General features: G+C 40.2%; 1 protein-coding gene across 6 annotated transcripts in view; it reads left to right on the plus strand.

Annotated features, from left to right (window-relative positions):
* The window catches only part of LOC128696740 (uncharacterized), a 294,106-nt gene that overhangs the window by 186,160 nt on the left and 82,659 nt on the right, over nt 1-25,287 (plus strand). For all 6 annotated transcript variants that reach the window (XR_011393202.1, XM_070094479.1, XM_070094481.1 and 3 more), the window contains 5 exons: nt 373-622; nt 5,332-5,461; nt 18,892-18,959; nt 19,283-19,534; nt 19,757-19,993. Coding sequence is in view for 5 of the 6 variants with exons in the window: in XM_070094479.1 (XP_069950580.1) it covers nt 373-622; nt 5,332-5,461; nt 18,892-18,959; nt 19,283-19,534; nt 19,757-19,993 (937 nt within the window). In the remaining variant the exon portion in view is untranslated. The remainder of the gene's footprint in view (nt 1-372; nt 623-5,331; nt 5,462-18,891; nt 18,960-19,282; nt 19,535-19,756; nt 19,994-25,287) is intronic.

The raw sequence follows: 25,287 nt of genomic DNA on the forward strand, positions 1-25,287 counted from the left end.
TCTTTTCATTCATAACATCAGCAATCATCTGTTTCTTGTCATCCGCACTACATCCACGCACATTTAAGCATCCCAGTTTTATAAAGTTTCTCTTCTTCTCTTTTTTAGTAAATGTCTACAGGAGAAGGGGTTACTAGCCCATTGCTCCCGGCATTTTAGTCGCCTCATACGACACGCATGGCTTACGGAGGAAAGATTCTTTTCCACTTCCCCATGGACAATAGAAGAAATAAAGAAGAACAAGAGCTATTTAGAAAAAGGAGAAAAACCTAGATGTATATATATATATATGCATGTGCGTGTCTGTGAAGTGTGACCAAAGTGTAAGTAGGAGTTTATATATACTGATATTTTTTTCCATTCTTTCCTCAGTATATGAAGTGGGCACGTGAAGTTAATAATGAAGACGAAGTTATTACCTTTGATGAGAATGTAATACATAATGATTCAACTCGATTCTCTATACAAACTGATAATGATGAAGGTACAACAAAATATGATTTAATAATCAATCCTCTGAAAGTCAATGATGCAGGTATCTACACTTGCTCCTTGAATAATATAAATAATACACTGGTAACCCACAAAATCTTCCTGTCCATGGCTGAACCACCTCATTATGGTAAGTATCCTGTCTTAATTTCAATGAATAAGTTAGCCTAAGGATTAAAAATACTGTACATATATAAATTATTTGAAGTTTACAATGAATGTCAATGTGTACTATGATAGATTGGGTGAGGGTATGACATTACCAGTAATGTGGAAATAAAGACCCATATGCACACTTAGGACATTTTATTGAAGGACAAGTTTTGTCACTGGTCACTTTTTCAAGCTGAATACAAGGAGAGCTAGAAATGCAGCATATATAGTGGGGAGAGATCAGGAGAAACAGTGTAGGTTAGGTAATGTGGAGATATCACTTGCTGAAGCTGAAGGGGCATGGCTAGGTAGTCTGTCACCTGATCAGAGTATCCTGGTTAGGCATGATCATCCTAGTCAGAATGTCAGAGATACTAAAACTCCACAAGTTTGAATGATAGTGTTCAATATTGATATACCATCCTCCAAGTAACAACACCAGTGCATCAGCCTACTTGATCACCTGCTTGGCTCCATTCCATCACACAGGGTCACCATACGTATTCTGAGGTAGCATATGTTGTTTAGATTACTGCAGCCATGCAGATCTGTGTTCTCCAAGTCCCTGTTTCGTGGTCTTGTCTGTTTTTATTTTGTACATCGCATACCACCTGCAAGACTTCAGGCGGACATCAACCAAATCTTTAAATGGGCCGCAGAAAACAATATGAAGTTCAATGATGAGAAATTTCAATTACTCTGATATGGAAAACGTGAGGATATTAACCTTTCGAGGGTCCATCCCGTAGTTCTACGGCTTTACGTTCAGGGTCCAAACCGTAGATCTACGTCATGAGCTCAGCTCACTCTGATAAACTGTGAGTGGTACATTTGGGCCTAGATATGAGAGAATACATCTATGTGGTATGTGTGCACCACATAAAACAGATCCTGCAGCACGCTGTGTATAATGAGAGAAAAAACTGAAATCATGATTTTTCGATTAAAACAGCGAATTTGCAGTGTTTTGTCGTATGTTTTTTATTTATTTATTTATTTATTTATTTAAAAATTTGTGCACACATACAGAGGTACAAAAAATACAGAAAAGAGCAGTATGCCAAAGCCACTTATACTATGCATAGCATTACGGGCTGGCTTAAAATTAACTTAAGATGAACTAAGCAATGATGACATCGGTGATAAAACTTTAATGTAAACAGATTACTATAAAGCACAAGTGAGTATTACAAAGACAGGTCATATGGTTGTATGCATTGTTGTACATTCAGTAGAATGGAGTATTCTGTTAGGTAGTGTATTTAAAAAATAATAAAGTTAGATTGGTCTCATTTGATAGAATGGAAGACATATTACAGAAATAGAGATGATTTTGATTGGTTTTAGCACTGGAAATGGCTTGAAACTGAGCTCAAAGCAGCAGAAATGTTAAATTTTTGCCGATATTCAAGAGTAAACAAACGACCTCACACGTCTAATACATGCCAGCTGGTGGATCTAATATGCATTCACAAATATGGTGATGATATTTATACAATTATTCCAGTATTCCATAACAGTAAATCTTCTATTTTTTGGTGTGAATAAAAATTCATTATATGAATAAAAAATAAAAAATGGAATTTATTTGTAAAGCCTCAAAACGTAGCTAATGAACAGAGGAAATGTTAGTTTAGTTCCAGGAATACCTACATTGTTTATTCTGGACCCTATTTTGAAATTGGAATATTTTGAACTTTGTGTTAAATTGGCCAAATTAACAATTTCCGATCACTTTAATTTGTAGTTGAAGCAGTTGACTTGGCTATTTCTTGTGCTCAATCGATAGAATAGAAGTAATACTAGTGAAATAGCTAAGAATTTGGTCGACTGGAATAATGTAATTGGCCTAAAATGGGAGTCAAAGTCGGCAAAATCGCCGATTCGTAAATATCGCTGACACATCAAAATTCGCGAGATAATAATTTCGTCAATTTTCCATCAAATTTTGTACTTTTTGTTTTATTACCTTCACAAAAAGATTCTCTACCATTTCATAAGAAAAAATAACAAATTTTTTTTTTTAAATTCTTGGACACTGGGGCACCACTTCAGATTTGGGCCTTGGACCCTGAAGGGGTTAAAACTATATCGGAGTATAAAACAAATTCCAACAACACAATAGAGCGAAAAACTAATGTAAAAGACCTGGGAGTGATCTCGTCAGAGGATCTCACCTTCAAAGACCATAACATTGTATCAATCACATCTGCTAGAAAAATTACAGGATGGATAATGAGAACCTTCAAAATTAGGGATGCCAAGCCCATGATGACACTCTTCAGGTCACTTGTTCTATCTAGGCTGGAATATTGCTGCACACTAACAGCACCTTTCAAGGCAGGTGAACTTGCTGACTTACAAAGTGTACGGAGAACCTTCATGGCACACACAACTGCGAAAAAACACCTCAATTACTGGGAATGCTTGAAGTTCCTCAACCTGTACTCCCTAGAATGCAGGCAGGAGAGATACATAATTATATATACGTACGTACTTGGAAAATCCTCGAGGGATTAATGCCAAATTGACACACGACAATCACTCGCTATGAAAGCAAAAGACTCGGCAGATGATGCAATGTCCCTCCAATGAAAAGTAGGGGTGCCACTAGCACGATAAGAGACAACACAATAAATGTCAGGGGACCAAGACTGTTCACTGCCTCCCAGCATACATAAGGGATTTATCAATAGACCCCTGGCTGTCTTTAAGAAGGCTCTGGACAGGCACCTAAAGTCAGTACCTGACCAGCTGGGCAGTGGTTTGTACGTCACATTGTGTGCGGCCAACAGTAACAACCTGGTTGATTAGGCCCTGATCCACCATGAGGCCTGGTTGATTAGGCCCTGATCCACCATGAGGCCTGGTCAGAGACTGGGCCGCAGAGGCGTTGACCCCTGAAACCCTCTCCATGTATTTATTTATTTATTTATTTATTAATTTGAACATGATACAGAAAAGTACAAAAGAATACAATTAAGTGCAGCATGCCAAAGCCCCTTGTATGCAGAGCATTATGGGCAGGCTTAAAATTAACTTAAGATTAACTAAGCATTCCTAAACATTATTGTAAACAGATAACAATTAAGCTCTAGTGAGTATTACAAAGACAGGGCATATGGTTGCATGCATTGCTGTACATTCAGTAGAATGGAGTATTCTGTTAGGTAATGTAATTAAAAAATATCAAAGTTTGATTGGGTCTCAGGTTAAATATTTCTGTGATACAATTATGAGAAATATTTAAGATATACAATTTATAAGATACAATTATTCAGTATTTATTTGATTGTGGGTGAGTAAGTGATTTTTGAGAAGAGACTTGAATTTATATACAGATAATGTTTCTTTTATATTCATTGGTAATGAATTCCAGATTTTAGAGCCTTTTATGTGCATTGAGTTTTTGCATAGCGTAAGATGGACACGAGGAACATCAAAGAGTGATCTGTGCCTTGTGTTATGGTCATGTGTTCTGTTGAGGTTGGTAAGGAGACGTTTGAGGGGAGGGTTTATATCAGAGTTAAGTGTTCTATGAATGTAGTAGGTGCAGTAATAAGTATGGGTGGTTTGTATGGTGAGTAGGTTTAGAGTTTTGAATATTGGTGGAGTGTACTGCCTGTAGTGGGAATTTGTTATCATTCTGACTGCAGCCTTTTGTTGGGTAATTAATGGTCAGAGATGGTTTATTATTGTTGAGCCCCATGCACAAATTCCATAGGTGAGATAGGGGTAAATAAGTGATATAGGGCCAGGAGGGCTGACTGTGGAACATAGTACCGTATCTTCGATAGTATGCCTACGGTCTTGGAAATTTTTTTGGAAATTTGTTGTATATGTGTTTGAAAATTGAGTCTATTATCAAGGTGGATTTCTAAAAATTTTCCCTCTGTGAATTTTGTGATAGGTGATCTGTTTATCATTATGTTAAGAGGGACGTCTGTAGCTCTGTTACCAAACTGAATGAAGTAGGTTTGGTCAATGTTTAGAGTAAGTTTGTTAGTACTCATCCAGGTAGATATTTTTTGTAATTCAGTATTTACAGTATTGGCTAGTGTGACTGGGCTCGGGTGAGAGAAGATGTATGTAGTGTCATCTGCAAATAGTGTGGGTTTGAGTAATTGTGATGCATTTGGTAGGTCATTTATGTATATGAGAAAGAGTAGAGGGCCTAGGACACTTCCCTGTGTACTCTGGCTCTGGATTGAAATGTAAAAAAAATTATAGTGTATGCTTTATTAAAAAATTAAGTAAAATGCATGAAATCAATTAATGTGGACAGGACATCATGAGCATGGTTCTACCACTGTAACTATAAATACTGTGGGTAATTAAAAATAGGTATTTAATATCCTCCTTGGAAACTGCACCAAACATATTTATAAAATGCTGGTTTCTCCATTTTTATTTAAATTTGTTTACTTTTATATATCAATGTTTAGAATTATACTGGCAGTCATACTTTTTTTAAACTCCATCCATCTCCTGCCCTGGCAAGGGTGACCTGGATATGAAAACACATTCATATTAATAATTTTAATTTTGATTTCTTTGTTTTATAATTAATGCTGAACTTACTGAAACAAAACTTTTCAGTATTGTACATTATTATAAGGTTTCATTAGCCTATCAAGAAAAATATATTGTTCCAACTTTACTCACTGGGATAATCGTGGTGGTCAGACAGCTGTGAACTTCCTGATCACTGGACTGGTGAATGGTGGACTCCAGAACAAGATTACACCATTATTGCAAATAACTTTGGTGAAAGCAGCTGTATGCTCTCCTTAGGAAATAGTTTCCTCATGAAAGAGTAAGTATTGTACTAATTTCCCGATTCTTTTTTTTGTAACTCAGCAGCCGTATCCCACCAAGGCAGTGATCCAAAGAAGAAAACACACTAACTGTCATTCATTTATTCACTGTCTTTCCAAAAGTGGGCTAACAGTACAATCAGATTACCCTCCCCCTGTAACATCCTAACCTCTTTCGAGTGCAAACACTGTTCTTCTCACCACCAGGACTCAGGTCTAGCTAACCAGTTTCCCTGAATCCCTTCATAAAGATTACCTTGCTCACATTCCAACAGCACATCCTATGCAAAATGGTTAATTTTTTGAGTTCTTAATGATAGGAAGTACAGTGCCTGCTCTTTCAAGGATGGATGGGGGATATTGCACTAAGAAGGGGTGTTTGAATTGTGGTGTCTACAGACTTTGGCTAGACAGCTGTTGAATGATTGATGGTAAATGTTTTTCCTTCTTTGGGTCACCCTGTTATGGTGAGAAATGGTGGATGTGTAAAAGAAAAAAAAGGAGTCATGTGTGCATCCCATCTGTCAATTCTACCCTACTCCTGTTTGTACCTAAAATTACAAAGAAATGTTTTAGAAAAAGGGATTAATTTAAATGAGCAATTTTATCCACCAATGTGTCGTTTTTTATTCTTAATTTAATTTATGTCATGTTCTGGTTCCAAATACAGTACAGTGGACCCTCGGTTATCGGCCATAATCCGTTCCAGAAGGTCAGCCGAAAATCAAAATAATATTTCCCATAAGAATTAATGTAAATACAATTAATCCGTTCCAGACAAAAATATTCATAAAAAAATAATTTTTTAACAATTATATAAATATTACATACCTTTATTGAAGGCTAATGCTGGCTTCTGGAAGACAGGGAGGAGGAAAGAGGGAGGAGTTAGTGTTTGGAAGGGGAATCCCCCTCCATAAAGACTTTATTCCATAAAGGGATTACTTCCCTTCTTTGTCTTTTAATGCCACTAGGACCAGCTTGAGAGTCACTAGACCCCTGTCTCACAAAATAACTGTCCAGAGTGCTCTGTTTCTGGCATCTCTAAGATTTCCCTGAAGTGGGACAGGGTTTTGTCACTAAACATGTTGCAGATATGGCTTGTTTCAGCTTTGTCAGGGTGCTACTTCTCGACAAAACCTTGCACATCATTCCACTTTGCACAAATGTTCTTAACCCTTTGACTGTTTTGGTCGTATATATACGTCTTATAAGCCACCGTTTTTTATGTATATATACACTCATAAATTCTAGCGGCTTCAAATCAAGCAGGAGAAAGCTGGTAGGCCCACATGTGAGAAAATGGGTCTGGGTGGTCAGTGTGCACCATATAAAAAAATCCTGCAGCACGCAGTGCATAATGAGGAAAAAAAACTCCGACTGTTTTTTTAATTAAAATGCCGACTTTGTGGTCTATTTTCGTATAGTGTTTATGGTTGTACTCTCGTTTTCTTGGTCTCATTTGATAAAATCGAAAACATATTATAGAAATAGAGGTGATTTTGATTGGTTTTGCTACGAAAAGAACCTTGAAATGGAGCTCAAAGTAGGGGAAATGTTTGATTTTTGCCGATGTTCAAAAGTAAACAAATGATGTCATTTTCCAATAAATGTCCAAGTAGCTATTCTAATATGCAGTCACGAATGGGTTGACATTATTTATACAATTATTACAATATTGCAGTAGTCTGCATAACAGTAAATCTTCTATTTTTTGTTTGAATAAAAATTCAAAATAGAAAGCAAGAGTAATATCAGAGGGGCCTGGAGACATGACTGATGGACAAAGAAAATGTTATTTTAGAGCCAGGAATGTCTGCATTGTTCATTCTGGACCCTATTTTGAAATTGTCATATTTTTTAATTTTCATGAAATTGGCCAAATTGCAAATTTCTGACCACATTATTGGGTAGTTGAAATCGGTAAATGGGCAGTGTCTTGTACTCAATCGATTGAAAAAATGGAGTTCTAAAGAAATATCTATGAGTTTGGTCGACTGGAATAATGAAATTAGCCGAAAATAGGGCTCAAAGTGGGTGAAATTGCCAATTCATAAATATCGCCGAGGTTGCTAACTTCGCGAGAGTGTAATTCTGCCAGTTTTGCATCAAATTTCATTCTTTTGGTGTCATTACAATCGGGAAAAGATTCTCTATCATTTCATAAGAAAAAATAATTTTTTTTTTTTTGGATACCAGGAGACACCTCAGGATTTGGGGTTGCGACAGTCAAGGGGTTAATCAATGAAGAAGGCGCCTCCTTCACTCCCTTTTCCTCCTCCTCCTCTGAAGCAAGTTCCTCAGCTGCTGTCTGTTGCTGTTCAAGTTGAGGCTCTTGCAGCTCTTCAGTGGTTAGCTCTTCCCTGTGGTCCTCCACCAACTCTTCCGCATCCTTGCAACTCACCTCCAACCCCAGGGACTTCCACAGTGCCACAATCGAGTCCACAGGGTCGGCAGGGTCAGGGTCAGCCTCAAACTTTTCAAAATCCCTCTCTTGGACACAATCTGGCCATAATTTTCTCCAAGCAGAATTCAAAGTCCTGGAAGTCACTCCCTCCCAAGATTTACCTATAAGGTTTCTAACTGCATTCCATAACAATCATTTTCATTATTTACTTCTCTCCTAATATTATTCCTAGTGCAATGTGAACAGACTGATGTTGTAGTGGCCAGGCTTAGGCTTGGTTACAAGTACTTCTGGCAGTTTGGGAGACACACAGATGATGATCAGACTAAATGTAAATTATGTGATCAGGCATATGGTCACTCTCTTGAACACTATGTGCTTAATTGTCCACTTATTGAGGAATACAGAGACAGACAGTATAATAACCTATGTGACATGTCAAGATATCTTATTAATGAAAATAAGATACCAGATATACTAAGCAAATTTCCTAAATTTGCTTGTAACAGATAAGTGAACTATAGATATGTAGATATAAATCCATATGTATTCCTGTTAACCCTTTGGGGCCTAGTTCCTAGGCCTTTTGTGTATCCATATGCTCTCATGCTACCGTCCACAGGATGGATATGGGGTGCACAATAAACTAGCCACTTCAGTGGCAAAATCTAATCTAATTACCTGTAAGGCTTATGCAGTGGAGGATAGTGAAGTGATTCCTCCAGAACTCTCTTAGGGTCAACTGAGTGTCCAAGGTCACTTCAAAGCACTTTTGAAACACTGTTTTTGTGTAGAGTTTTTTGAAGTTAGAAATGACCTGCTGGTCCATGGGCTCGAGGAGAGGAGTGGTGTTAGGAGGCAAGAACTTCACTTTTATAAAATTGAAGTCCCTAAACACTTGGTCTTCCAAGTCTGGAGGATGTGCAGGAGCATTGTCCAATACCAGGAGGCACTTGAGTGGCAATTTCTTTTCCGGGAGGTATTTTCTCACACTTGGGCCAAACACATCATTAACCCACTCTTTGAAAATTTGCCTTGTGACTCATGCCTTATGATTAGCTTTCCACATCACACACAATCTATTCTTCATGACATTGTTTTTCTTGAATACTCTGGGATTTTCTGAGTGATACACAAGTAAAGGCTTCACTTTGAAATCCCCACTAGCATTACCACACAACAAAAATTGTAAGCCTGTCTTTCATAGGCTTGTGTCCTGGCAGTGCCTTTTCCTCCTGGGTAATGTAGGTCCTGTTTGGCATTTTCTTTCAAAACAGGCCTGTTTTGTCACAATTGAACACTTGTTGGGGTTTGAATCCTTCAGCCTCTATATACCCCTGGAATTCCTGCACGAATTTTTCAGCTGCACATTTGTCAGAACTTGCAGCTTCACCATGCCTTACAACACTGTGTATGCCACTATGCTTCTTAAATCTATCAAACCATCCTTTGCTGGCCCTAAATTCACAAACTGCAGCACTTGTTCCAGGCATTTTCTTTCCAAGATCCTCATACAACTGTCTTGCCTTCTCACAAATAATCGACTCCACAATGCTGTCTCCCACTAATTCTTTTTCCTTAATCCACAATAATAATAACTTTTCCATCTCTTCCATTATTGGTGGCCTTTGTTTAGTTAGAAAAGTTACCCCTTTTGCAACATGAGCATCCTTGATTTGTTCTTTCTTTGCCAGGATGGATGTAGTTGTTGATTTATTCTTGCTGTACATCCTGGCAAGTTCCACCACCCTCATACCACTCTCAAACTTTTCTATCACTTTACACTTAAATTCCATGGTATTTCTCACTTTCTTTACCACAGGAACTTTCTTTGGAGCCCTGGTTACTTATTTCACAGTTGCACTGCAAAAATAAAACAAACTACAATGGGAAATAAGCGAAATATTTGGATGTATGAGCAGAAACTTCCTCAGCCACTGAGAGACACAGCCAAACTGACGCACAAGCTGCCCCAGCCGAATGACCACTTATCGAATTAACGGCCGATAACCGGGTGCCGAAAAACCGGCCGATCACCGAATTGGCCAATACCAGAACCGGCCAATAACCGGGAGTCCACTGTATATCCCTAAACTTTCTTTTAACAATTCCACCCTGTCTTTTGAACAAGTAGACTTTCTTTATTCAGTAGTTTTAAATAGCAAATTGATTAAAAAAATAAAAATGTTACACTTTAGGTGGACTTGTGGTTAAGTAATTGTATCTTTCTCTATCATTTGAAGTTTAATACTATCTAATAAAATAAAAATAATAATACAATTCAGGAATTTAACACTTTAATTGTCAAATTATTGATTTACGTTTTACTGCAAGTGCTCTGAATACTTTGAAAAAAAAAATAAAGAGGGGAATTTTCTGTATGTAATAAGACCAAAAAAAAAAACTTTTTTAGGGTCAGTGCTTATCGAGATATGAGGCAGTGAAGTTGACAGTAGATGCTCATGTGAGGGCAACGTGAAGTCCTGCCGCTTGCAGAAATGTTGCCAATATACCTTTCTTTCTATTTTTTTTAATTTACTTAATTTTTGTGTTATGATAATAGTAGTAGGTTGGTAGACAGCAACTGCCCAGGGAGGTACTACCATACAGTAGGGCCCTGCTTTATGGCGTTTCACTTCACAGCATTTCACTTTATGGCGTTCCACTAATACGGACATTTCAAATTATGATCAAAACTTGCTATACAGCTCCCCCCACCTGACTTTCTAATACAGTCACTACACCCCACCTGGTCTGTTTACATTCTCCATGAGCTCCATGAGCACTGCATCTCCATTATGTCTGGAAACTTTCCAAAATTTGAAGTGTTCTAAAGTTATTTCATATTTTATATATACTTTGATAATTATAATTATGTGTACCTGTACCTAAATAAACTTACATACTGTGCTGGCATGCAAGTACACAATAAATTCACTAAGAGTGTCTTATGTCTCAAGAATGCCATATTAATTATGATAATAATAATAATACCCACTTGGAAGCACATCAAATGTTGTATACGTATTACGTTAATATACACATTTTCATTAATCTATCTATGATATTTTTTCAAAATTATATAATAAACATGGTATGTAACATATAAACAAGATAAATTACACCCCACAGTAAAATAAATTAACATAAATATAGTTCAACCCCAAAGAAAATGTGTACACAATAATATTACTTGGGGTAACTGTAGAAAATTATTCCTTTCGTATGCCTTCACTCAAAGCATCATTTCTTCTAAAAATGGTGTTACATGAGAATGGGAGTGTTGCTCTTTATTAATTCTACTGTACACAATGTATAGTTTTTTTTTTTTTTTTTTTTCAACAAGTCGGCCGTCTCCCTCCGAGGCAGGGTGACCCAAAAAAGAAAGAAAATCCCCAAAAAAGAAAATACTTTCATCATCATTCAACACTTTCACCACACTCACACATTATCACTGCTTTTGCAGAGGTGCTCAGAATACAACAGTTTAGAAGCATATACGTATAAAGATACACAACATATCCCTCCAAACTGCCAATATCCCAAACCCCTCCTTTAAAGTGCAGGCATTGTACTTCCCATTTCCAGGACTCAAGTCCGACTATATGAAAATAACCGGTTTTCCTGAATCCCTTCACTAAATATTACCCTGCTCACACTCCTACAGATCGTCAGGTCCCAAGTATCATTCGCCTCCATTCACTCCTATCTAACACGCTCATGCACGCTTGCTGGAAGTCCAAGCCCCTCGCCCACAAAACCTCCTTTACCCCCTCTTTCCAACCCTTTCGAGGACGACCCCTACCCCTCCTTCCTTCCCCTATAGATTTATATGCTTTCCATGTCATTCTACTTTGATCCATTCTCTCTAAATGACTAAACCACCTCAACAACCCCTCTTCTGCCCTCTGACTAATACTTTTATTAACTCCACACCTCCTAATTTCCACACTCCGAATTTTCTGCATAATATTTACACCACACATTGCCCTTAGACAGGACATCTCCACTGCCTCCAACCATCTCCTCGCTGCTGCTGTGTTTGTATTATGATATAATACAGACATGTATGAACCAAGCGTTCGTCTGTTACATAACTCCGTGTCTCCCCACCTCTACCCCACTGCTGGTGGAGTGGGGTGGGGTGGCCTGGCTGGCTACCATACCAACCACACCTGATTTTTTACAATAAATACTACTCATCTCACCCTATATTAAGACTACAAATATTTTAACCCCTAAATGGTCCCTAACATATATACACCTACCATCCGACTTACGACCGAGTTCGGTTCCGAGAAACCGGTCGTAAGTCGAAATGGTCGTAAGTCGAACTTTACTACTGAATATCAACAAAACATTTTGGTAATGACTTTATTTTATTGTTTTATTTTGGTATTTCATGTTTTACTTTACTTTTTATGTTGTTAGTACTGTATTTTATACTGTAAGGTTTAGGATAAACACTGTGTACAACACAAATAGGTGTTTATTTCCCAGAAATTTGGCATAAAAAACACGGTCGTAAGTCGAGTGGTCGTAAGTCGAGCAGGTCGTAAGTCGGATGGTAGGTGTATATGTTCTCTCGCCCAGTGCCCCAAATATTTTGAAAAAAAAAAATCATTTTTTATAAAAATAAAGAACACATTTTTCTAAGTGTTATAGGATAAAAAAAAATTAGGGCCAGTACTTACCGAGATATGAGGCCGTGAAGTTGGCACTGGATGCTCACCTGATGGCAACATCGAGTCCTGCCGCTTGTAGAAGTGTTGCCGATATACCTATTTTTCTCGTTATATTATTTTATATAATTTTTATGTTATGATAATTACAATTTATAGTAGTTTTTTTTTTATTAACACATTGGCCGATTCCCACCAAGGCAGGGTGGCCTGAAAAAGAAAAACTTTCATCATCGTTCACTCCATCATTGTCTTGCCAGGGGGGTGCTTTACACTACAGTTTATAAAACTGCAACATTACCACCCCTCCTTCAGAGTGCAGACACTGTAATTCACATCTCCAGGACTCAAGTCTGGCCTGCCGGTTTCTCTGAATCCCTTCATAAATGTTGCTTTGCTCACACTCCAACAGCATATCAAGTATTAAAAACTGTTTGTCTCCATTCACTCCTGTCAAATACGCTCACTCATGCTTGCTGGAAGTCTAAGCCCCTCACACACAAAACCTCCTTTATCCCCCCCCCTCCAACCTTTCCTAGGCCGACCCATACCCCGCTTTCCCTCCACTACAGATTTATACACTCTTGAAGTCATTCTGTTTCGTTCCATTCTCTCTACATGTCCGAACCACCTCAACAACCCTTCCTCAGCCCTCTGGACAACAGTTTTGGCAATCCTGCACCTCCTCCTAACTTCCAAACTACAAATTCTCTACATTATATTCACACCACACATTGCCCTCAGACGTGACATCTCCACTGCCTCCAGCCTTCTCCTCACTGCAACATTCATTACCCATGCTTCACACCCATATAAGAGCATTGGTACAACTATGCTCTCATACATTCCTCTCTTTGCTTCCAAGGACAAAGTTCTTTGTCTCCACAGACTCCTAAGTGCATTGCTCACCCTTTTCCCCTCATCAGTTCTATGATTCACCTCATCTTTCATAGACCCATCTACTTACACGTCCACTCCCAAATATCTGAATACATTCACCTCTTCCATACTCTCTCCCTCCAATCAATCTGATATCCAGTCTTTTGTCACCTAATCTTTTTGTTATCCTCATAACCTTACTCTTCATTTCATAACCAGTCTTTGTTCTGACACGAATATTAGGTACTGAAATCGTACTCAGATTATCACAAACACACTGACAGGTGGACATTTATACCTGCCTTGGTCATTTACTATTGTCTAGGAATATATACAAATTATTTATAGGTCCCAGCAAAGTTTTGGATATGTGGGAATATATAATAATAATAATAATAATAATAATAATAAGAATAAGAATAATAAGCTCCCTTGAAGCATGATGTAAGACAAGTGTCAGTCCACTGCTGATAGTGCAGTGATAAGATAAGTGGTGACATTTGATGAGCATTCATAAGGGTGCAGTGAAAAGATAAGTGGTGATGTTTGATGAGCGTCGGCCCTCGCTTTATTTGTTTTTACTGTTACATATAAACATGTCTGTCTGTCTGTCTGTCTATCTGTCTGTCTGTCAAGCTCTCAGTCTGTCTGTCTAGCTCTCTGTCTGTCTGTCTAGCTCTCTGTCTATCTAGCTCTCTGTTTATCTCTGTCTCTGCTTATCTGTCTCTGTCTGCTTCTTTCTCTGTCTGTCTTGGAGAGACCCACTCTTGAACCAACAGGTATTACATATGATGATGGTATTTGCCAGTCATGCTTATTCATTGTATCTACAAGCACAGTATAACACTTTGTCTGGATTTTTTGGGTTATCCTAGGTAATTTACACTATGTATAATCGTATTTATATGTACCTGTGAGACAGAGATAGACAGAGATAAATAGAAAGAGATAGAGATAGACAGAGACAGACAGAGATAGGCAGATGGAGATGGACATAGATACAGACAGACAGACAGAGATAGAGCCAGCCAGCCAGTTGGCCAGCCAGCCTGCCAAACACATGTTACATTTTCCAGAATTGTTTCTCTTTACTTAGGGCATAGGTTATAAGACATTCTGAAAGGGTGTTGCACAAATGTTACTCATGGGATATTATCAAGGTTTTTGATATTTCCTTGACCACTTATGGCAACATCCACCTCAAAGTCACTAAACTCAGGGTCAATATCAGTTTCCTCTGAAAATGGGAGTGTTAATACTACATGAAATCAGCGAATCCCAGGTGTTTGCCGCACTGTTTGCTCTGGTTGGTGCTCATTTGAACTGGTGCTATCACAAGGTACTAAGTGGTCCCTGATTTTATTAATACTGTGCACACCGAGTGTTAAGACCCATTCTATGCTGACCAGGCATCTCAGGCCAATTGTGCCAAATTTGGAGGCAGGAAAAATAAAACAAATATATGTTTGGGGCGCTAGTGGTAAGAACATATATATATGTTTGGACTATTTAGGGGTTAAGGTAAGTAATGAGTGAACTATATATGCATCTTATTGCTCTGGGATGCTTTAAATGTCATAGTGTATACTTGTGGGTGAGGTGGGGAGGGGTGTGGAGGCCTGGCTGGCTACCATAACAACCACACCTGATTTCTTACAATAAATACTACTCATTTCACCCTACATTAAGACTACAAATATTTTAAGGTAAGTAATGAGTGAACTGTATATGCATTTTATTGCTCTGGGACACTTTAAATGTTGTAGTGTATTACTTGTGGTTGGGTTGGGGTGGGAGTGGCTTGGCCTGTCTACTATACCTACCACACATGATTTCATACAATAAATACTACTCATTTGACCCTGCATTAAGACTACAAATATTTTAAGGTAAGTAATGAGTGTACTATATGTGTATTTTACTTTTTATTGTTTTTAATGCATAGTTCTACTGCTAACTTAATATATGTTAGTGTAAACTTGTTAACTAGCATTTATATGCATTTATAAGTGGAAAAAAAGTGTGTTCTACTTTATGGCAATTTCTGCTTTATGGCAGTAGCCTGGAACCTAACCTTCACTATAAGTGGGGCCCCTACTGGACTGCCAAGTGGGTGTAAAATGGAAGTCTGTATTTGTTTTACATGATTGTAGGATTACTTGTGTCTTTTCCTTGTCTCAAACATGCAAAATTTCAGGTACGTCTTGCTAGTTCTACTCACACTTAGGTCACACTACATATGCATGTACACATTTATGTATACACACTCATCTGAATTTTCTTTGATTTTATCTTAATAGTTCTTGTTCTTATTACTTTTCCTTTCATATCCATAGGGAAGTGGAATAAGAATCTTTCCTGGGTAGAAATAAATGGGATTAGGTCAGGGGTTTCTAATAAAGTTAGAGCTAAGGAAGGAGTGGCAATAATGTTGAATGATAAGTTATGGTAGGAAAAGAAGGAATATAAATGTATAAATTCAAGGATTATGTGGAGTAAAATAAGGGTTGGATGTGAAAAGTGGGTTATAGAAAGAGGTGTAGAGGAGAGAGATTTTGGGAAATGTTGAGTGAGTGTGTGGGGAGTTTTGAACCAAGTGAGAGAGTACTTGTGGTTGGGGATCTCAATGCTAAAGTGGGTAAAAATGTTGTTGAGGGAGTAGTAGCTAAATTTGGCATGCCAGGGGTAAATGAAAATGGGGAGCCATTACTTGAACTATGTGTAGAAAGAGGTTTGGTAATACCTGGAGTTTACCTGGAGAGAGTTCCAGGGGTCAACGCCCCCGCGGTCCGGTCTGTGACCAGGCCTCATGGTGGATCAGGGCCTGATCAACCAGGCTGTTGCTGCTGGCTGCACGCAATCTGACTTACGAACCATAGCCCAGCTGGTCTGGTACCGACTTTAGGTGCTTGTCCAGTGCCTGCTTGAAGACAGCCAAGGGTCTATTGGTAATCCCCCGTATGTATGCTGGGAAAGTAATACATATTTTATGAAAATGAGGATAAATAAGTATACAAGATGTGATATAGCACATAATGTAAGTAGTTTGTTAGATTATGTATTGGTGGATAAAAGGTTGATATATAAGAGCAAGCCAGGCAGCCAGGCAGGCAGGCAGGCAGGCAGGTAGGCAGGCAGGCAGGCAGGCAGCCAGGCAGCCAGCCAGCCAGCCAGCCAGCCAGCCAGCCAGCCAGCCAGCCAGCCAGCCAGCCAGCCAGCCAGCCAGCCAGCCAGCCAGCCAGCCAGCCAGCCAGCCAGCCAGCCAGCCAGCCAGCCAGCCAGCCAGCCAGCCAGCCAGCCAGCCAGCCAGCCAGCCAGCCAGCCAGCCAGCCAGCCAGCCAGCCAGCCAGCCAGCCAGCCAGCCAGCCAGCCAGCCAGCCAGCCAGCCAGCCAGCCAGCCAGCCAGCCAGCCAGCCAGCCAGCCAGCCAGCCAGCCAGCCAGCCAGCCAGCCAGCCAGCCAGCCAGCCAGCCAGCCAGCCAGCCAGCCAGCCAGCCAGCCAGCCAGCCAGCCAGCCAGCCAGCCAGCCAGCCAGCCAGCCAGCCAGCCAGCCAGCCAGCCAGCCAGCCAGCCAGCCAGCCAGCCAGCCAGCCAGCCAGCCAGCCAGCCAGCCAGCCAGCCAGCCAGCCAGCCAGCCAGCCAGCCAGCCAGCCAGCCAGCCAGCCAGCCAGCCAGCCAGCCAGCCAGCCAGCCAGCCAGCCAGCCAGCCAGCCAGCCAGCCAGCCAGCCAGCCAGCCAGCCAGCCAGCCAGCCAGCCAGCCAGCCAGCCAGCCAGCCAGCCAGCCAGCCAGCCAGCCAGCCAGCCAGCCAGCCAGCCAGCCAGCCAGCCAGCCAGCCAGCCAGCCAGCCAGCCAGCCAGCCAGCCAGCCAGCCAGCCAGCCAGCCAGCCAGCCAGCCACACAGCCAGCCACACAGTCAGCCACACAGCCAGCCAGCCAGCCAGCCACACAGCCAGCCACACAGCCAGCCAGCCAGCCAGCCACACAGCCAGCCACACAGCCAGCCAGCCAGCCAGCCAGCCAGCCAGCCAGCCAGCCAGCCAGCCACACAGCCAGCCAGCCAGCCACACAGCCAGCCACACAGCCAGCCAGCCACACAGCCAGCCACACAGCCAGCCAGCCAGCCAGCCACACAGCCAGCCACACAGCCAGCCAGCCAGCCAGCCAGCCAGCCAGCCAGCCAGCCAGCCAGCCACACAGCCAGCCAGCCAGCCACACAGCCAGCCACACAGCCAGCCAGCCACACAGCCAGCCAGCCAGCCACACACACAGCCAGCCAGCCACACACACAGCCACACAGCCAGCCAGCCAGCCACACAGCCAGCCAGCCAGCCACACAGCCAGCCAGCCAGCCACACAGCCAGCCAGCCAGCCACACAGCCAGCCAGCCACACAGCCAGCCAGCCAGCCACACAGCCAGCCAGCCACACAGCCAGCCAGCCACACAGCCAGCCAGCCACACAGCCAGCCAGCCACACAGCCAGCCAGCCACACAGCCAGCCAGCCACACAGCCAGCCAGCCACACAGCCAGCCACACAGTCAGCCACACAGCCACACATGTTGCAGAATTGTGTCTCTCTACTTAGGACATTCTGGCAGGATGACACTACCAGTTGTATCAAAATTAAAAGGATGTTGCACAAATGTTGCATATGGGTTATTATCTAGGTTTTTTCTTTATATTTCTTTGATCACTTGTGACCACATCCATTTCAAAGCCATTAAACTCAGGGTCAATATCACTTTCCTTGAAAAAAGTGTTAATATGACATGGCATTAGTGAATCCCTGGGGTTTGCCATGCTGTTTTCTCTGGCTGGCAGTCAATTGACTGGTGCTCCTACACAGTACTGAGTGGTCCCAAATTTTTTTAATACTGTGCACACTGACTGTTAAGACCCATTTTATACTATCTAGGCCTATCAGATCTCTGGTACAAAATTTGAGCCAGGAAAAATAGTGTGTTGATCGACATCACGAATGCTTGCAGTAAAATACAGATCATCCGTTTAACAGTTAAAGGGTTAAATTGTCTCATAAATGTGTAGCATTTGGAGCTGGAGGGCAGAGCCACAGACACAAGTATGAGGTCAACACACTGGCCAGTGAATTTTACTACTCACTTGCCTTGGATTTAACCTGTAAACGGTCCAAGCAGATCTATGTTCACATGTGTAGTGCTACAAAAGTAGATCTACGTTTTTTTACATATTTTCAAATATAACAAAAAAAAAAGTAGATCAAAGTTTTTTTTACACATTTTCAAATGTAAAAAAGCAAAAAGAAGATCTACTTTTTTTACATACTTTCAAATGTTGAAAAAACGTATACGTATATACGTTTGGACCATTTACGGGTTAATCCCCCCACCCATTATGTGATTTGTTTGCAATCATGTTATTTCGATTTTATTAGTCACAGTATTAAGGTACTAGTCGCTAATAGTACTGTATATATTTGCAGGAAAACTGATTGCCATATTTGTTTCATCATAACAGAGAGCCATTATAATATACTTCACTTCCAAAAATGTGAGTATTTCAACATCAATTCTACTCAAGCTTTAATGTCACTCTCTCACATTCAGACACTCATTCACTCACTCAAAAAGGATGTGGAATGTAAGATAACCACTGAAAATTATAAAAGAAATTATATGAAAGCCTAAACACTGAAGATGGGACATCATGAACATAGCTCTGCTTTTTAAACTACAAATAGGGAATCATAAGTGAACAGATATTGACTTTACTTTTAAAAAATGCATAATGTATGCTTTGTTTATAAATTGTTTAATAATTTTTTTATTTTAATATACTACTTAATTCTTGACATTTTGTTTTCCTATTCACAGCTCTGTGTATTAATTCCGAGGACTTGAATACTGTGTGTTCCACAGTAGATAACAATGGTCATATTGATGTGATGGTACGCAAGAATGCTACAGATACTTGCCCATTCCCTGGCTCTCGCTCTTTTACCTATCAGTTAGCGCATAAGAAATGTAGTGAAAGACACTCCCAGCTCTTAGCTATTAATAATAATACAGAACTCTTATTCCTTTATAATCCTTGCCAAGAGACAAGTCCTAAAGCTGTTATGCAAAGTAAGTTCATGTATATATGAATTCTATAGATAATTATGAATTTTCAAATAATTTTAAGAATGTGTAATAGCTGAAAATTTTGGTTAAAATTTATTTAAAGCTCAAATGATACATGGATAAAATAAGTAAATCTATTTTGTATTTGATAAATATGGTTATATTTCATATACTGTAAACAACTAATAATTATGTATATATTCTAGTCTTTATAATATTGTACAGCTGAACATACAGCTGAACATATAGTCTGTGTGGCACAGTGGAGTGAAGACTCTATCCATTTCTTCATGGGAAAGCTTGAAAGAAATGAGGATTCTAGAGAGCAGTACTACTGCTATACATATGAGACAGGGACGAACACTGACTTTGTGTACCAAATGGCCAAGACAGGATCTGAAGTATGTGGAGATTTAAAAAGTACTTCTGGTCTAACATACAAGGTGTTTGCTGAATCACAAGGTATGGTCTGCTTTATTTATGTACTAGCAATAAGTTTGTTTTATTTGCTAGGAGCAAGATTGTACTGTAATTAAAGTTATTAGGTTTTTTATTATTTTTTCTTCAACACACTGGCCGTATCCCACTGAGGCAGGGTGACCCAAAAAAAGAAACACTTTCATCATCATTCACACATAACCACTGTCTTTGCAGAGGTGCTCAGTTATGACAATACTTCCCACCTCCAGGACTCAAGTCCGGCTAACAGGTTTCCCTGAATCCCTTCACAAAATATTACCCTGCTCACACTCCAACAGCTCATCAAGTCACAAAAACCATTTGTCTTCATTCACTTCTGTCTAACATGTTCACACATACCTGCTGTATGTCCAAGCCCCTTGCATACAAAACCTCTTTTACCCCCTCCCTCCACCCTTTCCTAGGATGACCCACTACTACTCCTTCCCTCCATTACAGATTTATACACCATATAAGTCATCCTATTTTGCACCATCCTCTCTAAATAACCAAACCACCGCAACAACCCCTCCTCAGCCCTCTGGATAATACTTTTAGAAACCTCATACCTCTTTCTAATCTCCAAGCAACAGATTCTCTGCATAATATTCACACCACACATTGTCCTCAGACATGACATCTCCACTGCTGCTAGCCTTCTCCTTGTTGCAACATTTATCACTCATGCTTCACACCCATGTAAGAGCATTGGTACCACTATATTAGTACATTCCCCTCTTTGCTTCCTTGTTCCTTGGACAACGGACCCCTCAGTGCACCACTCACCTTTTTTCTCTCGTCAATTCTGTGGTTCAACTCCTCTTCCATAGATCCACCTGCTGACAAGTCCACTCCCAAATATCTGAATACATTCACTTCCTCTGTACATGTATTCTCTCCCTCCAGTTTGATATCCAGTCTTTCATTACCTATTTTTTTTTTTTTTATCCTCATCACCTTATTCTTTCCTATGTTCACTTTCAATTTCCTTCTTTTACATGCCATTCCAAACCTTAGAGTCATCATTGGCAAAAGACTGTCAACAGAAGATAACATGAAATACCTGCAGTGAAAAATAACTATTCAACACTAAACAACTTGAAAATAGAATTTAAATACTATATTTGACTGGGATATAGTGTATACAAAAATACAATGTAAGAATGGTAAATGGTGGCGATACACTTTTTGAACCTAAAAAAAAACATGGACATTCTGCCAAAGGTTTAAAGATAAGCTTAATAAATTAAAAAATATGAGTTATAAATGTAGTTAGAGTAAGAGGTAGATGGGACAAAAGGAAAATGGCAACAACAAGTAGGAGAGAGGTGAAAGTGTATAAACTAAGGGAGGAAGAAGTTCGAGTGAGATATGAGCAGCTATTGGCAGAAAGGTGGGCTAGTGCAAGTATGAGTAGTAGGGAGTTTTAAGAGGGTTGGAATAGTTTTAAAAATGCAGTATTAAAATGTGGGGCAGAAGTTTGTGGCTATAGGAGGGTGGGTGCAGGAGGAAAGAGAAGCGATTGGTGGAATGATGAAGTAAAGGGTGTGATAGAAGGGAAAAAGGTAGCTTATGAGAGGTTTTTACAAAGCAGAAGTGTTATAAGAAGAGCAGAGTATATGGAGAGTAAAAGAAAGGTGAAGAGAGTGGTGAGAGAGTAAAAGGAGAGCAGATGATAGAGTGGGAGAGGTACTGTCAAGAAATTTTGATGAAAATAAGAAAAATTTTGGAGATAAACAAGTTAAGAAAGCCTAGGGAATGAATGGATTTGTCAGTTAAAAACAGAGTAGGGGAATTAGTAGATGGGGAGATGGAGGTATTGAGTAGATGGCGGGAATATTTTGAGGAACTTTTAAATGTTGATGAAGAAAGGGAGGCGGTAATTTCATGCACTGGACAGGGAGGTATACCATCTTTTAGGAATGTAGAAGAGCAGGATGTGAGTGTGGGGAGGTGTGTCAGGCATTACGTAGAATGAAAGGGGGTAAAGCAGCTGGAACTGACAGGATCATGACAGAAATGTTAAAAGCAGGGGGAGATATAGTGTTGGGGTGGTTGGTATTTTTGTTTAATAAATGTATGAAAGAGGGGAAGGTACCTAGGGATTGGCAGAGAGCATGTATAATTCCTTTATATAAAGGGAAGGGAGACAAAAGAGATTGTAAAAATTATAGAAGAATAGGTTTACTGAGTATACCAGGAAAAGTGTATGGTAGGGTTATTATTGAAAGAGTTAGAGGCAAGACAGAATGTAGGATTGTGGATGAGCAAGGAGGTTTTAAAGTGGGTAGGGGATGTGTAGATCAAGTGTTTACATTGAAGCATATATGTGAACAGTATTTAGATAAAGGTAGGGAAGTTTTCATTGCATTTATGTATTTAGAAAAGGCATATGATAGAGTGGATAGGGGAGCAATGTGGCAGATGTTGCAAGTATATGGAATAGGTGGTAAGTTACTAAATGCTGTAAAGAGTTTTTATGAGGATAGTGAGGCTCAGATTAGGGTGTACTCACCTAAGTCACCTAATTGTGGTTGCAGGGGTCAAGACTCAGCTCCTGGCCCTGCCTCTTCACTGAGTGCTACTAGGTCCTCTCTCTCCCTGCTCCATGAGCTTTATCATACCTCATCTTAAAGCTCTGTATGGTTCCTGCCTCCACTACCTCACTTGGTAGGCTATTCCACTTCCTGACTACTCTATGACTGAAGAAATACTTCCTAACATCCCTTTGACTTGTTTCTGTGTCCCCTCTCTGGAACATCCTGTCTCTGTCCACCTTGTCTATTCCATGCAGCATTTTGTATGTTGTTACCATGTCTCCCCTAACCCTCCTGTCCTCCAGTGTCATCAGGCTGATTTCTCTCAGCCTTTCTTTGTAGGACATTCCCCTTAGCTCTGGAACTAACCTTGTCGTAAACCTTTGCACTTTCTCTAATTTCTTGATGTGCTTGATCAAGTGTGAGTTCCAAATGCTGCATACTCCAATATGGGCCTGATGTACAGTGTGTACGGTGTACAGTGTCTTGAATGATTCCTTACTAAGGTATTGGAACACTATTCTCAGGTTTGCCAGGCGCCCATATGCTGCAGCAGTTATCTGGTTGATGTGTGCTTCCGGAGACATGCTCGGTGTTATACTCACCCCAAGATCTTTCTCCTTGAGCGAGGTTTGCAGTCTTTGGCCACCTAGCCTATACTCCATCTGCGGTCTTCTTTGCTCTCCCCTGATCTTCATGACTGCATTTGGCGGGGGTTAAATTCGAGAAGCCAGTTGCTGGACCAGGTGTCCATCCTGTCCAGGTCTCTTTGGAGTCCTACCTGATCCTCATCTGATTTAATTCTCCTCATTAATTTCACATCATCTGCGAACAGGGACACTTCTGAGTCTAACCCTTCCATCATGTCATTCACATATACCAGAAATAGCACTGATCCTAGGACCGACCCCTGTGGGATCCCGCTCGTCACAGGTGCCCCACTGTGATACCTCATCATGTACCATGACTCGTTGTTGTCTCCCTGTCAGGTATTCTCTGATCCATTGCAGCACCCTTCCTGTAGAAGAGAGGGAGACTACTTCCCAGTAATGGTGGGTCATAGATAGGGATGTGTAATGTCACCATTGTTGTTTAATATATTTATATATGGGGTTGTAAAAAAAGTAAATGCTAGGGTGTTGGGGAGAGAGGTGGGATTAAATTATGGGGAATCAGATACAAAATGGGAATTGACACAGTTATTTTTGCTGATGATACTCTGCTTTTGGGAGATTCTAAAGAAAAGTTGCAAAGGTTAATAGACGAGTTTGGGAGAGTGTGTAAAGGTAGAAAGTCGAAAGTGAACATAGAAAAGAGTAAGGTGATGAGGGTATCAAATGATTTAGATAAAGAAAAATTGGATATCAAATTGGAGAGGAGGAGTATGGAAGAAGTGAATGTTTTCAGATATTTGGGAGGTAACGTGTCAGCAGATGGATGTATGAAGGATGAGGTTAACCATAGAAGTGATGAAGGAAAAAAGGTGAGTGGTGCATCGAGGTATATGTGGAGACAAAAAAACATTATCTATTGAGGCAAAGAAGGGAATGTATGAAAGTATAATGGTACCAACACTCTTATATGGGTGTGAAGCTTGGGTTGTAGGTGCTGCAGCGAGGAAGCAGTTGGAGGCAGTGGAGATGTCCTGTTTAAGGGCAATGTGTGGTGTAAATATTATGCAGAGAATTCGGAGTGTAGAAATTAGGAGAAGGTGTGGAGTTAATAAAAGTATTAGTCAGAGGGCTGAAGAGGGGTTGTTGAAGTGGTTTGGTCATTTAGAGAGAATGGATCAAAGTAGAATGACATGGAGAGCGTATAAATCTGTAGGGTAAGGAAGGTGGGGTAGGGGTCATCCTCAAAAAGGTTGGAGGGAAGGGGTAAAGGAGGTTTTTTGGGCAAGGGGCGTGGACTTCCAGCAAGCATGCGTGAGCATGTTAGATAGGAGTGAATGGAGACAAATAGTATTTGGAACCTGACAAGCTGTTGGAGTGTGAGCAGGGTAATATTTAGTGAAGGGATTCAGGAAAACTGGTTATTTTTATATAACCGGACTTGAGTACTGGAAATGGGAAGTACAATGCCTGCACTTTAAAGGAGGGGTTCGGGATATTGGCAGTTTGGAGGGATATATTGTGTATCTTTATACGTGTATGCTTCTAAACTGTTGTATTCTGGGCACCTCTGCAAAAACAGTGATTATGTATGAGTGAGGTGAAAGTGTTGAATGATGACGAAAGTATTTTCTTTTTGGGGATTTTCTTTCTCTTTGGGTCACCTGCCTCGGTGGGAGACGGCCGACTTGTTAAAAAAAAAATGTAGAAATGTTTTTATCGAAAATTTTGCTTATCTGTTGCTTTTATAATGGATAATCATGTTTCCTCTCTAATAATAACTTATTATCAACACCATAAGCAAATATTTCTGAAAATCTAAAGTGAAAACCTACACTGTAGATACACTGTAGATATACTTCTCATATACAGTATATCAAGTAGATATGATTGCAGACAAATCATACCATGGGTAGGGATTGAACTTATGGTGAGTGAGTCATTTTTTGACTCACCACAAGTTCAATCCCTGCCCATGGTATGGTTCATCAAGTGGATACATTCATAGCCAAATACATACTAAATATGTTTTGATTTCTTGTAACACTCAAATCACCTATTCTGTAAAAAAATGTAAGTACAGTAGACCATTAGTTATGGTATATAATGCTTTATTACATGGTATCTATCATTATAATTGTATTTTCAT

This window comes from Cherax quadricarinatus, chromosome 46, assembly GCF_038502225.1.
Source record: "Cherax quadricarinatus isolate ZL_2023a chromosome 46, ASM3850222v1, whole genome shotgun sequence".
In the NCBI taxonomy this organism is placed as follows: domain Eukaryota; kingdom Metazoa; phylum Arthropoda; class Malacostraca; order Decapoda; family Parastacidae; genus Cherax; species Cherax quadricarinatus.